The sequence below is a fragment of the Micromys minutus genome, assembly GCF_963924665.1.
Source record: "Micromys minutus genome assembly, chromosome: 22".
NCBI classification, from domain to species: Eukaryota; Metazoa; Chordata; class Mammalia; order Rodentia; family Muridae; genus Micromys; species Micromys minutus.
Window position 1 is genome coordinate 25,295,948 of NC_137957.1, and position 15,753 is coordinate 25,311,700.

Consider the following 15,753-nt stretch of genomic DNA (forward strand, 5'->3'; position numbering starts at 1 on the left):
CTTGCATCCATTAGGTATTGGAAATGAGAAGGCTTACAAATTTGGAGTCCTGAGACTATGGTAGTTAGGAAGGAGTATTTGGAACAAACACAAAATCAATCAAATAGTTATTCTTGATTTAATTTCCCTTCTGATCAAAGTTTCATGAGAAAAATAATACTCAGTCCATTTCCAGTGTGTGAGTTGGACAAGGTTTCTTTGAATGACTTCTGCCAAGACATTGAGAACCCAGTGTGGAGGTGAACATAGGAAACAGCATCTGCCTTGTTAGTGTCAGGAAGATGGACCAGGCACCTGTATGCAGAGACAGTCCACTCAGAAGTCCTGGAACAGAGATTAATTTTAGGCAATGAAGTATGTGAAGGGAACAAGCAAAAGTCTATTAGGTGAAGAACAGTTGGGAAGACCGACAACGTCAAACTGAATTAGGGCTGTGCTTTCAGGGGAGAATCAGACTCTTGGATGTCAGAGGGAGAAGCCAAAGGAAGGCAATTTGCTCCTTCACAGTCTGGCATATAGCTCAAGGCAAAAATCATTTTAAAAACCTCATTTAAAGAGAGAGAGAGAGAGAGAGAGAGAGAGAGAGAGAGATCTTGCTCTTCTATTCCTTCACATGTCATAAAAATCCAGAATAATTTCCAGAGGCAAGCCTTACGCCTTTGGCTCTAAGGTGTCTAGTGTTTGTTTAAAGCTCAGCACATGCTCTCGCAATTGGACCAAGAGTTGGATAGTCTGATGGAATATTATTGAATATGCAGCTTCCCAAGAGTAATCAAAACTGTTTCTCCTTGCTTTCCTACTTATCCTTCAGAGATGACTTTACAAAGCAAAGAGGCGTCTCAGAATTTGTGTCAGGAGGAAGGACTTAATTTGTTGTCTAGCTCAGAACTCCATGTCCCTAGCTCATGTCTCTGTCTTGCTTCTCACCAACACAAAGGACCTGCTCCAAAACTCGATAACATAGCAATTCTTCACAATTGCATCCCCATATGCTTGCCCCATGCATTATTCTACTTATAACATCTTCCATAGGAAGTATTTGTAATTTAGGTTTAGTGGGCTTCTGAGCTAATAGATATGAAATAAAGTCTTAAAATAAATGACTTGTATGGATTTTACTAATACAGTGTAGTAGAACTTGTTAGACATTGGAATCAAAAGCTAATGTAAACTCTAGAGCTGTGGTTCTCAACTTCTGTAACCTTACCGCCCTCTAATATAATTAGTTCCTCGCCTTGTGGTTGACCCCAACTATAAAATTACTTTTGCTGCTTCTTCATAGCTGTCATTTTGCCACTGTTATGAACTGCTGTATAAATATCTGATATGCAAGATATCTGATAAGGAACTCCAACATAGTTTTGACGCACAGGTTGAAAAACATGCCCTAAGTTATTGGCCAGGCTGTTTTGTTGAAATGAGTGGGAGTTTTGGAAATATTTTTGTTCTTCAGACTTATGAAACTGTTACTCATTTCAAGTATGGTGTTTACTTTTGAAATAAAATATGGTCAGATCTCTACTTAAGTAGAACATCAGGATTTCTTTTTCACTTTTAAATAAGTGTTTTAGAGCAGGTTTTGTTCAATGTGTAACGTATCCAACAATTCCAGAGATCACAAAGGAATTCAGATCTTTTTGTAGGATCAAGGATATAATTTAATAAATATTGAACATTTATCTACATTTTCCATTCATGCATTTGGTAAGTATAGTTTGAGCATGGGCTACATGTGACATACTAAACAAAGGATACAGGAATAAAACAGTAAAGTCAGTCTCTCATTTATTGCAATAGAAGGTGAAATATATATGGAAACAAATTAAAATACAATTTCTGTGAGAAATAACAGCTATGTCAGAAAGTGGGAAACAAGATAAGAACAATTGAATAGCCAATGTACGCAATGATCTGAAAATTATATTTAGAAAGTCATATTAAAGAACTCTTAAATGAAGAGAGGAAACTGACTGACCAAAGAGTGCTTCCTTAAAACCTGTTTAATTTTTTCATTTAATATAATTTAATACTGAGTAGATATTATCTTATTATAAATTTTATGAATTGATTTTAAAACATAATTGTAATAAAATACAATTTTTAAAAAACCCGTTTATTTTTAAAATGACCCTGGAGCAGTGTACATGCTAGGAAAAGAGCTCTATCACTAAACTACATCCCAGCCTTCTTTTTCTTTTGAGGTTGAGTCTTGCTAATTTACCCAGATGGAGACTGAACTCACTTGTAGCCAAAGAGAGCTGTATGCTTGAGATCTTCCTGCTAGACATCTGAGAAAAGTGGTTTTGAAGGAGCATGAGGCCCAAGAAGCCACTGGTACTGAGTTGGGGATGAGCAACTCCCAGAGCTGAGGTGGCTGGAAAAGGTTGTGCAATGACTAGGTCAGGAGGAGGACGTAGGAGGAATGGTGGGAACGTTAACAAGGAGCAGAGCATTTCTGTAAACAATGAATGTAACCAGCATTTGCTAGTAGCTCCCACACATAAAATACCTTCCTATCTTAAATGTGCTCAGGGAGAGCAGGGAAATCTTTCACTTAAGACTCAGATTAATCAGCACAGTTGTCATCACTGTCATGTCTGGGTGGCAGAAAAAAACCCAAAGTTCCAAAATGAAATCCTTCCATCTTAGAGATTTGAGATTCAGCATTATCTAAATCTGAGGCAGGATTAATTTCCATATCTTATCTTGAACTTACTTAAAGGCCAGATGGTGAGGCAACTTAAACCCGATCTGTTACAGGCCAACTGTCTGCTGGATCACATATGAACTCTTAAATACTTCCCCTTAATTATTCTGGGATCAGTTAGGCTTCTTAATACTTGAGTGCCTTTAAACCATGTTTCAATATACTGCTCATAATATTCGGATGAAACAGAGTCACCTTTTAGATTTATTTTTGTTGGATTTTTCTCTAGTCTCACATCCCCTCTACGTGTCTTCTGAAGTGTTTTTATGGTTTCAATACATTGTTTTGTTGTGTTGTTTACTCTCAAAATGGAAGAGAACTTTTAAAAAAAGTGTGCAGGTGTTTTGGTGTATATGTCATTTGCGTGTGCATTCATGCATGTGTAGATGTGTACGTGTACACATAAGTGCATTTACATGTGGAGATCAGAAGACAACTTCAGGTTTTGTTCTCAGGATCTCTCACTGACCTGGAACTCATCAGCTATGACAGACGTTCTGGCTAGTGTGCCCCAGGGATTCGTTTCTCTTGGCCTCCCCAGCATTGGAATTAAACGTGTACGCTGCCGTGCCTGGCATTTTTATGTGGGTTCTGCTGATCCAACTCAGGTTCCCATGCTTGTTTGGCAAACCTTGGCTGAGACATCTTACCCAACTGGAGGAATGATTTTAATAAGGTTTGAGAAAATGACACTAATACAACTCTGTTTATGTCTGAATGCAATAGAGGACTACACAGAAGACATTGCTATGTTTGCAAATAGCTGGCTGGTGCTAACTCCAGATGATGCTAAATGTGTCCCCACTCCCTCAGACTTTCCAAACCCATGTTCCAGTGGAATGCCAGCATTTGAGGTGAGTTCAGTATAAAAAAACAAGTTGAGTATGTTGGGCTTAATACTTATCTATTTTTGCATATTTAGCATTCAGTATTTTAGTGCAAATATGGTATAATTAAATTATTGCATTTAGATTATGTAATTGCAATATGGAATTACCTCACATTAATTTCAGAAGTAGGGGATATAATGGGATTCATCATTACAGTAATTCATCTAGAAAATACATAGCTTGAAAATTGTTCATTGCTTTTTTATGTGTGAATGATTTGCCCTTTTCTGGTGGGAACAGAGAATTCTGCCAGTGGATTAGTACAAAGTAGAATAGATATACTCCTGTGCCAGTGAAGTTTCTGATGATTGATACCTGTTTTTGTTTTTGTTTTCCATAGGCAATCTTCTTCAAATGTCAGATATTGTTACAGTTCCCCTTTCTGAGCTGCCACGAATACATTGATCCATACTTATATATTGCTAGCTGTGTTAATGATCTGTGCAAGTAAGTGAAACAATTAAAATTTGCAATAAATTTCTTCACCCCCCCCCAAACCAAGGGCAGATATACTCCTGTAACAGCCATTTCGGCAGCTTGCTACAGAGTGCTAAATATACAGCCCACCCTGGACTAACAAGTAGTTGTGAGAAGCTGACTAACAGGTAGTTAATTGCTTTACATAGAAGATGACAAATCTAATAGCTTTTGAATATTTCATGCCATTGGCCCCTTTTCAGATTCTAGAGATAACTATAGAAACTTCTGTGCACTAATGTTTAAAGTCCTCAAAATAGAGCAATGTTATAAAGGAAACTAGTGGAAGAGTCATCTAAAGAGTTAAAGAAATCACCTTCTAATAGACATATTTCTGGAGGGTGACACTATAGGAAGACCAGCAGTCCCAACACACCTAAACCTCCAAGATCACCCAGACACTGAGCCACCAATCAGGGAGCATACAGGAGCTGGTCTGAGAACCCCCCACCCCCTGACACATATACAGCAGAGGACTGCCTTGGTCTAGCCTCAGTGAGAGAAGATACACCTAATTCTTGAGAGATCTGAGGCCCCATGGAATGGGCAGCTTGGCATAGTGTGGGGTGTGGGGTGTGAGGACATCCTCTTGGAGACAGGGGTGGAGAAAAGGAGGAATGGGATGAGGAACAGTTGGAGGCAGATCAGTAGGGGGATAGAAACTGGACTGTAATAAAAGATTAAAGATAAAAAGCTATAAGAAAAAGTATATTTTATATTTAATAACTGTTAAAATTTGATACCATGAGTGGTGCAAACAATAATTTGTAATTCTCCAATTATAATGTGAAATGAGAACACATGAAGAAAAAACAAATAAGGTGTTGCTGACAAAAGTCACATGTTGCTAATAACATAACATTGTGATATGAAGCCTTTATGCACAATGGAAGGAAATGCTCAATTTCAACTGGAGGTGACTAGAAATAAACCTTTAATGTTTTTCTATTCATGGCCATGAATTGCTTTATGCTAATTGAGTTATTAACAACATCTGGAATAGAAAGTTGTCTAGGCAACAAATTGATCATACTGTCCATCATAGAAATTATAAAAACATTATCCATCACTGAACCCTTTTTACATTTTGTTTATTCTCAGTTATCAAGTACATGTGATTAGTCATCTTGAAGATTTGAGGGTACTTCAGGGATTTTTGTATATTTGAATATTTAATGAATGCCAAGAAATAAAAATAGTATGCTTGAATGGTTTTGTAGAACAGCTGAGTAATTTTTGGTAAAGTAAACTAGTTGAAGTTTTAGTAGCTTGTTATGATCTCTACTTTTATCAAAAGTAATATAAAAAAGGTAGAAATAGTGCTAAAACTATGTTACCTGTAAATACTCTTCTTTAGAGCAATTTCTTATTATAAAAATATATTGAATGTATGGATGTTTTCCAATTATTAAAGCAAACCGATTGGCCTTATGGCTTGTCTTTGATTTGAGTGCAGTCATGCCTTGACTCATGTAGACAGTTTCCAACCCCAGGCGATCTTAAATGCGTATAGAGCTCTCAAATAGCTTTTCTTCTCCAACAGTGCTCAGTGACTTTATAAATTTTTGAAACATTCATCTCTCTCTTTTGAAAAAGTAAACACCATGTGTTTTATCATTGTTCTTTTTACCCAAACTGGATTTTTCCCTTTTCCAGATGCACAAAGGTAGGCATGTCCCAATTATACAGAGTAAAAAAGGTATTATCTTCCCACAACGGCTTGTGCCCATTGTTTGGGAACTTTCCTAAATGGCTTTGTCATACTCATCTTTAACACCCATTTCTTCTTGTGAGCTGAGACAGAGTATCTTTTGGTAGGTTCAGGGAAGTCATTCTCTATTTATTAATTTGGCTGCTTCAAAAGCCAAAGTAACGTGGATAAAATTAAATGGAAGGATTATTCTTTTCTCGTGTAAAGTCCAAGGCAGTAATTGCTTTTGGATTAGCATCATGGCTCTGCTCCATGATTTTCACAGTGACTCCGCAGTCTTGTTGATGCATGATACCCTTGCGCTATTCTCGATTTCAAGACCCAACCTCACTCTTAAGTCTTCATGTTAGCTGTCAGAAAGGGAGAAATGAGAAAAGGGGTAGCATTACTTTTTTACCCTGGAAGGTGGATATACATCCTATAGCCCCCATTCGAAGCCTGTTGGTCTAGGATGTAGAAACATGGTCACACCCAGAGGCATAGAAGGCTAGCAATGTCTTTTGGTCAGTAGCCATACATTCAGGAAATATGCAACGTTATAAAAAGAAAGGGAAACTGGAGAAACCCAGCTCTCCCCTATATCTACTTCATATAAACATTTTGATGAAAAAATGAACATTTTGGTTTTTAAACTGATTTTCCTTTCTCCTGGACAAATGTATCAGAACCGTGACATAGTTACTTTGTAGTGGTTTAAATTAGCTGACCCTTAAGGCGTGTGTATGAGGTGGAAAGGCAGGGTTAGGGACAGGACAGGAGACTATATGAGAAGATGTGTTTGAATTTAGTGAATCCTGCCGAAATGGGAGCAGGACACTATGATTCCACTTCTCCTAGCATTTCTGGGCACACCTTCCTACCATCTTTCTGTCCTTTCCTTAACTAGCAAATAGAGATTCTTTTCTCTTCCACTGTTATGGAAATGATTCAGAAGGATCCTGTTCAAGGCGAGCTGCTTGAAAACACATTCATTTCTTGCTTATATTATGACACATTGGAATTGACTTGACACATATTTTTCTTTAATCATTTTTTTTTTACAGTCTGATCTTTATCCCCTTCCCTATCCACCCTCTGACTGTTCTTCATCCCATACCTACCCCCATCTTTAGGATGATGTCCCCTAAGGCCTCAAATCTCTTGAGGGTTAGGTGCATTTTTTTCTCACTGAGGCCTGACCAGGCAGTCTTCTGCTGTATATGTGACTTGACGCCTGTCTTTATGCTGACCAGTTAAGCAAAGTCACACACGTGGAAACAGAAATTCTAGTGGGATAGAGAAGCAGGTTCCCAGCCGCAGCACACTTCTTTGCTTGCAGCTTGTGATGGAAACAGAGATCACGGACCGCACACAAGGCTCCACATGAGAGGTAGTGTTTGGATGGGAACAGTACACTCCTTGTAATTGTACCTTTCTGGTTTTCCTTGTAAGAACTCATCATAGAAGAAATTGTTTTAATTTTCTGCATGTCAACATCAACTGAATTAGAAACAACTATCATTTAATGCTTGTTTTTCCCCATCTGAGATAACATCCAAGTGGAAAATAAGTTCATTATCTCTCAGTAATTAAGGATAACAATTCCCTGTTTGCCTAATCCTGATGCTTTTCATCAGGTGCCATAAGACTATGTGTCTAGCATGGAGTAACACAGATGCCCAGTAAATATCAGATATTTTAAATATTTGTTGCACCACTTGGCAAGCCCCAGATCGCTCTCAAAGTCCATATTGATTGTAGAAAACACAGGCACATTTTAAGTAAATGTCTCCCAGAAACTCAACAGTTTTCACACGCACTTCTTTTCAGAAAGTCTTTTCTGTTTGCACTTTTAGAACTTTCTGAGCTCCCGAAGTTTATGTGCACAGGCTTCTCCTTGGCCTTCTAAAGCTCTATTAATTGGACTAGATAAGCTAGTTGGTTCTAATTACAGTAGCACAGAATAAGGGCAATTTGAGACGGTGGCTTTTCTATCAAAGACCCAAAATGTTAAGAGTCACAAAATGAAACATTCTTAAGGTCATTAGCTTTTAAAGATGCTTAACTATCCAATTTTGAGTATGGATTGGGTTGAAAACCAAGCTAGCTACCTTATTATAAACCTGTTTATTTTGAAAGCGCCTTGTTAATCTGCTTTGGGAACTGGCAGATCCCACAAGAAATTATTGTTTAGAGAGCTTCTAAAGTGATTACAAGAAAAATAATTAGCGATAATTTACTTGTGGCAATGTTGTAAAACTGTCTAGCTTCAGCGAAAAGCTCAAAAATCTCCTTTTAAATATTAAGTTGAATATTATTTATAGTCTTTCAAAAATTGTTTGGACTGTTATGGCAAGAACAGCCACAGAAGGACTGTAATGCTTAGGAGGGCCACAGATTATTGGGCAATTCAGTATGAGGTGTTTGGGAAAAAATGTTCATCCTTGATATTTTTGTAGAACTATAAATTTATGTTTTAACTTCATTTAAATTTTTATCTGATTTTAACGGTTATTAAGCTCTGAAAGGTCCAGGATACCTTGTGTAGGAGTAAAAAGATATACAATTTTAAAAAATTTAAATATAAATATTTTTCATTATAGTTTTTACTTGACCCATAGAGAAAATATTGAGACTATGGAGAGACGTTGTACTAAGGTGTTGTACTAAATAACATAGTACTAAATTTAGGTAGGTATATTCATCTAGGTTCTCTTGTTTGTGTGTTTTGATCCTTCCTGTCTCCTATGAGGTATGTCATGGAAGACACACATTCTGACATCAGCTAGTAGCAGTGTATTCACCAGACCCCCTTTTAAAAGCTATTGCTTTTAAGACTCAATAGCTATGTCTACACTCCCATGTGAACATGCTCTGTTTATTATTATTTTTTCCTTTCTAGAACGGATGATGATGAGACTTACTGCCGAGCAGCCACTGAGTATGCTAGAGCGTGTTCCCATGCTGGCTTCCCCATTCAGGACTGGAGGGATGACTTCCCAGCATGCAGTACGTTTACCTTTTCCCAGCCCTGTATTTTATAAAAACAAGAATAAGACCCAACCAACTTTGTCCTACAATTCAGAATTCAGTTTACCCAGCTTCTCAAAACTAATCTATTACACGATTTCTGAACAAAAATATAATGGTTTACATATTTGTAAATTTCCATATTTCCTAAACACTCTACTTTTGAAAGAAAGATGATGACATTACCTCATTACCCACTCTCTGGTCATTGCAGCTGATAAATGTGATGACAGTTTTGTTCACCGGGATTGTATCAGTTGCTGTCCACCGAGCTGCACGTTTGATAAGCAGTGTCTTGGGAGCAGTCTTCAGTGCCTCGATGGGTGTTATTGTGCAGACGGTAAGCACTAATAGAGAAAGCGTGCGACGCTCCCCTAAAGTGGTACTCGATTATGTGAAGAACGCATCTTGGTCTTGCTGTCCATTGCCTAGACATCAGGGCCAATGCAGATTATGACATTCGGTCCTTGAAGGAACTGGGAGAAATTGCTTGTTTGTCTTTAATAAAAGGAATGTGGTTTTTCTTGTTCTTTTTCTTTTTGGTAAAAATTTCAAGAGACTCAGATTCTAATATTTTCAGTTCCCAAGATGATAAATTTGTTCTTTCAGCATTTATAGATCTTTAATACTTTATACGGTTTTATTTTCCAGACCATGAGAGTTTAGGGAAAAAAATCTTTCACAATTTTTCCATTATAAGATTTTAGTTTAAAGTTATGCTATGGAGATACCTAATTTATGAAAAGACCAGAAGCCTATAAAGAGGCTGTAACATGCTCAGAACCTTCTCTCTGTGTCTCTATTTCTTTGAGTATGAACATGCCTGGTGTATTGTGCATGCATTTGTCTGCAAGCAGAGATCGAAGACAGATATGATGTGTACTTCTCTATTATTGTCTACCTGATTTTTGATATAAGGTGTTTCTTTGAACCAAGAAACTTGTTAGTTTGGCTGTACTGGCTGACTGCCATGTTCTGGAATCTACCTTTCACTAGTCCAGTGCTGGGCTTGAATGAGTGCATCACTAGTCCAGACTTATGCATTCTAGAGACCCAAACTCAAACCCTAATGTGAACTCAGCAAGCACTCTACCCACTGAGTCATATTTTCAGCTCAACCTCTTCCCCACCCTCTGAAAAATACAAACTAGAAATGTAGAATAGGTGTGAAGATTTGTGAAATGCACCTTGGTGTGCAAAGGACTAGGTTCGATCTCTAGGTCCTCAAAAATATTGGAGGTGTTAAGTGACTTTTTCCAGCTCCTTTTCTGAGTTAACACTACAGTATACTGGGGTAGTCTTAAACAGGCCATAAGGAGCTTATTTCAGACCAAAACTCCATGTGTTACCATGTCAACACTTCTTCCTATAAAACCTTACTATGAAGAAGGCCAGTGAATGGAAGGGCTGATTTACATTCTGCTCTACCCTTATTTCATTTCACAAAGATATAATGAATGCACTACATCGGACCATTGAGTAGCACTGTCTAGTTCTTTGATATCTGGCTAATGGTAGTATAAATCCCCTTTTATCTTGGATTGAACAGGACATAAACCAAGGATATACCTTCTCTATTTTTCTTTCTTTCCTTTCATTAAGTTCAAGGAAGTACTTTTCAGTTGCCTTTCTTCTCCTTGGCAGACTTTGAGACTTTGATGGTAAGTTACAGGAAATGAAAGTAGGAACTCATTGAAAGAAACCTTGAGAGGCAGGTTTCTAGAATACTCACTGACAGTCTAGGAATTTTTTGTATCTAGAACTCACTCTAAGCATGTTATCGACAACATTTGATTGACTTGTTATCTATTCAAAGACTGTAACCCTTATTATTTCTCTTGAGCTTGTTACATACATGTCTCTTAAGCAGGCCTCATAATGGACAATGGAACTTGCATCTCTTTGGAGAGCTGCCCGTGTAGTTTTCATGGACTAGCATATTCAGTCGGTTCAAAAATTGAACAAGAGTGCACTGAATGGTAAGTAGTCTGTGGGTAGAGAATGATTTCTGAGTATTTTTTCTATTTAACACTTGGTCATGACAGGTGTCTTGCAGAGTAAACTTGTTGATGCAGTTTGTCTTTTACTTGAACTGCACAAATTGTTTCTCCTTATGTGCTTGTATTCTTATTACTTCCCTTGGTGATTTCACAAAGTCTCGTGCCTACCCCATCTTGTTGTTTATAATAATTAATTAACACATAGTTTTATTCTTAGAGCTAGATGTCCTTCCTGGGTTTATGTACTTAATACTTTATAAAGTGACTGTCTATTGGCAGTTTGGGTGAATGATCACAAAGATTTACGAGTTCTTATTAAAACTAGGTCAGACTTTGGGTAAGCATAAGATTCCTCCAGGACAGTCCCTGGCAGAAATAGAAGCCTACATGACCACAACTCTTCTCTTTTCTCTCAGCATACCCAAAAGCCATGCAGGCTTATAACTAACCATATTCCCAGTAGCTTTCCTCAGAAACTCCTCTATTTGTGAATACGGGAAGGAGCCTTTGCCTTCCACTAGGAGAGAGCTCTTTCTTCTTGTTAGTGTCCTATGACAGCAAATAGATACATAATGGTTACTCATTTACCAGTCAGCCAACTTGTAACTACTACTGTAACTTTTTAGAGAGGTTTTTCTAGTCAGATAATAGAGAGCCTATTAACTTAATGTATTTCCTATGTTTAGCAATATGCCGAGGCAAATGTTAGCATATGTTCTGTTATGCTAATAGTTTTCTAATTTTGTTTAGTGTATGTGTTGGTGGAGTTTGGAACTGCACTGAGCATGACTGTCCAGGTAATCTACTAAAACGTTAAAAGCCAAATTTTAACATCTGAGGAATATATATATATATATATATATATATATATATATATTGATGTGGCAAAAAAAATAGCATTGATTTGTTTAATTGATCTCATCTATGTAAGAATATACTAAGATCTAACTTCCATATAAAGGATAATTGGAAAACTGAATACCTGGCCACATCAAGTAGGCAACTTTAATACAATTTTGTTAAAATAGGTAAATATAAGTATCCTAAAAGCATATGGAAAAGCCATCATTTAATATTTAAATGAAATTTCATATCTTAATTAGTCAGATCATTAGATCTAAGTAAATGATTTCCTTTTGAGGTACGCCTATTTATGCTAAGTTGTCCATTTTTTTTTTTTAAGCCTTAACTCACCTTTATATCCCTCTCTCTGTCGTCATCTTTGCTTATCCTCCGTAGTTCAGTGTTCTGTGGTGGGTGACTCTCATTTCACCACCTTTGATGGCCGTCATTATTCTTTCATTGGCTTGTGTCAGTACATCCTTGTGAAAGGAACGGGAAAAGATAGATTCACAATCACCTTACAGAAGGCTCACTGTGAACAGGTAAGCACAGCCCCGTCAGCAGGGGAGTTATCACACTTCAAAGTCCAGCTTCACACCCCGATTTCTTGACAGTGTTGCTAAAATAATTCACCATTATTAATGTATTGATTATTTATATGTCATTACTATTAATATATCTTAAAAGAATGAATCATGTTCATCATTGGTCATAATTATTTTTAGATAGGATCTGGTAAGTTTCACAGCATTCTAAAGGAATGTATAACATATAATTAAATAATTTATGTAATATATAATTTTTATATATTATAATATTGTTGTTAGATCTTTTCTTTAAATAAACACACTAATACTTTGTTTAAAAAGAAAAAAATAATTTCAAAAAATTTCCAAAATCTTTAATAATCTTTAATTCCAACAAAAGGTCCTTTTCAGCAAACATTAAACATTAGTTTCAAATTGAAATAATTCTTGCTGTGTAGCACAGGCTAACCTTAAATTTGTACCAATCTGCCTCCTTCAGCATCTGTAGTGCTGGGATTATTAACTGTGAGCTGCCATACCTGACTTCAGCTCTATTCTTATATTGAAATTTATTAATGTTTGAGTTAATTTTATAATTAGTCCTAAATAACTTGGCTGTTTTCTTTCTTGATAAATTTGTCAATTGTAATAAGTGAGAAGCTATGTGTTATGAAAACCAATTACTGTTGATTTGTTGCAAATGTTATTAAACATTATATAGATATGATTTAGATGTAGATGTAGATATATAGATATCACAGCCTGATTATTATATATATATATATATATATATATATATATATATATATATATATATATATATATATATATATATATATATATATATATATATCAGAAATCCACACTCTTTCTCTGTTTTCTCTTTTTTGTCTCTTCCTCCCTTCTCCCACCTTCCTTGTCTCTGTCTTTCTTTCTCTCACCACTATTTTGGCTTTTCTGCAGAACCTGGGCTTGATCTGCCTTCAGTCCATAACTCTAATTCTGGAGGATGACTTTAACAAACAAGTGACACTCAGTAGGGGAGGCCAAATCCTCACCAGTCCCAACCAAGGCTTCACCCTGAACGGTAAGAAGCAATGCTGTGAGTACATTAGCGCCAACAGCAAACCCAAGCGAACGCACCCATTTTCCTCTTGGTTGATGTAAGATTTACTGGGTGCCTGCGCCACTTTGCCAAACACACTGCAGGCTACAATCCCTATTGTTTTTCTCAAGTGGCCTAGAATTTTCTCGAGCAAACAGATTCTCACAATAAAATGAATTCGACACAAGAATTTGTATAGGGCTCTAAGGATTTACTGTATGGCTTCTGAGGTATAGCCCATGCAACACCAGAGAGAGGACTTACAGGGTCAGATGGGTTTCTGAAGGAGGTGATGTATCACTGAACATTTGAAGCTGAACTTAGGATGAAGGATGAGGAAGGGAGGGGTAGGTCTCTGTTTTGGAGATAACTGTATTGACATCACTACGTTCTGAACAGGGTCAGAGGCAACTCAGAGCTGCCATTAGGGAAGTGGGTGGAGTGCAGACAATGTGTAGAGGGCTTCATACATGGGAGTTTCCTGGGATGAACTTGTTTATGTCTGCTTTGCAGCAGAGACATTAGGAATAGTCTTTTACTCTCACAGTGAAAACTCGCTCAGAAATGTTCCAGCCCCTGTTATACATCACATGTCAATGTTACACAAAAATCATACAAGGAAAACTCATGAATATAAAATTGTTACTGTTTGGCCATTTTATGAAATGGTCATCTCACACACTTTAGTCAAATATATGGAAATAAACAGCGAGTCTTAAGGAATTGTAGTTCATTTCTTTCTTATTTTGTCATATATATATATATATATATATATATATATATATATATACATGCATACATATATACATACATACATACATACATACATACATACATATATGAGTTTGTGTGGAAGGGCTTCTGAGATGACAGACTTCAGACATACATCATGCAGCATGTTATACAGTGAGGCACGGCAGAGCCAGGGAGGAGCTGCTCCAAGGCAGTGACAGTGTGACAATAGAGATGGACAGAAAACAGGCTGACTGTCTTTCAGAACACAAGTGACCTACACCTACTGTTGAATCCAGTTGTGGCTGTGTGGGAAAGCAATAAACAGAGTCAAGTGCTCAAAGAATATTTTTCAGATTTATGGTATTTAGAAAAATTGACAACAGTATATGGATATCATATCCATAAATATTATGACAAAGGGGCAAGGAAGAGCTTTTGGTGACAATGTCACTAGCTTAGTTTTGAGGACAAGTTTGTCTCTAAATGTGTCTCATAAAATAACAATTACCAAGGGACATGCTTTCCATTTTTGTGGCATTCACAGACATTTGGAAAAGTTTTGAGGGAATTGGTACTTTCTAATAGATCATGGCTACTTTGGGGTAACAAATCACCTTACACCACATCATTCAGACACAAATATACACACAAGCCATATCCCCAGACAACATACACAAACCACACGTACACACAGACACACAAATAACATAGGCATGTGCATCATGCGCCACACTGCTCCACATCTCGCCCCCCCCCCTGCACGGTATGCCTCCCACCACATGTAGACCCACACATTACACCCCAACCTCCACACCATACATACCACTCAGAGAACTCCACACCACACCTCTCCTACACCATTCATCCCACCACACATAATCAAACACACGCACACATGCACACGCGCATGCATACGCATACGCATATACCTATACATGTGCACCACACACATGAACACGTACCTTATGAAAAAGATGATTAGAATTCAAATATCTACCATCAAGATGTTTGTCAATGGAGATTACATGCCAACAGCAGCAGTCTATCAGAAGAGTAAGGGAACGAGATGAAAGGGGAGAAGCTAGAGAAAAGCAATCAGCCACTAGGGATAGATTTATCCCTGGAACATAAGCAAGACCTGCCAACTAGCTAGCAACCTCCGGATGTCATAGATGGAGAGGCTCAATGTTGTTCACTGCCATTTCAGAACACTGCCTGCATGTGCCGACACTAATTTATGTATGTACTTTTTTTTTTTTTTTTTTTTTTTTTGCAGGCATTGTTGAAATCCAAACTCTGTCATCCTTATTCATTCTTCTCAGAACCACCTTTGGTTTAAAGATCTTGTTTGCTATTGATGGAGAAAGAATTTACATCCAGCTTTCCAGCGCCTGGAAAAGAAGGACGTTAGGTCTGTGTGGCACCTTTAACGGCAATATCAGGGATGACTTCCTGTAAGTATGATTTAAGTGCAGCTTGTTGAGTTTAGTGGCTGTCAGCTTAGAGGACAGAGATTTATTAAAATGTTTACATAACTGATAGGAGGTCAGCAATCACTGGCTGGGAGCTTCACGTACATCATCATACCTGTATAGTTATCCACTAGATTAATATTTTTGTTTCATTAATTAGAGAAGGAACCAAGACTTCACTGGAACAACAAATCATCCAGTTCCTTGTCTTATGGCTTCTTAAAGTTTTCTCACTCAAAACCCCATTACCCATGAAAGCTTATGCAGTCCTGGGAAT

The 15,753-nt window shown here is 37.3% G+C and overlaps 1 protein-coding gene across 2 annotated transcripts in view; it reads left to right on the forward strand.

Annotated features, from left to right (window-relative positions):
• The window catches only part of OTOGL (otogelin like), a gene marked incomplete at both ends in the record, with an annotated part of 132,302 nt that overhangs the window by 19,323 nt on the left and 97,226 nt on the right, over nt 1-15,753 (forward strand). For both annotated transcript variants that reach the window (XM_080935537.1, XM_080935538.1), the window contains 9 exons: nt 3,434-3,561; nt 3,938-4,044; nt 8,667-8,773; nt 9,009-9,134; nt 10,665-10,773; nt 11,545-11,591; nt 12,034-12,179; nt 13,128-13,251; nt 15,281-15,458. In XM_080935537.1, the coding sequence (XP_080791663.1) occupies nt 3,434-3,561; nt 3,938-4,044; nt 8,667-8,773; nt 9,009-9,134; nt 10,665-10,773; nt 11,545-11,591; nt 12,034-12,179; nt 13,128-13,251; nt 15,281-15,458 (1,072 nt within the window). The remainder of the gene's footprint in view (nt 1-3,433; nt 3,562-3,937; nt 4,045-8,666; nt 8,774-9,008; nt 9,135-10,664; nt 10,774-11,544; nt 11,592-12,033; nt 12,180-13,127; nt 13,252-15,280; nt 15,459-15,753) is intronic.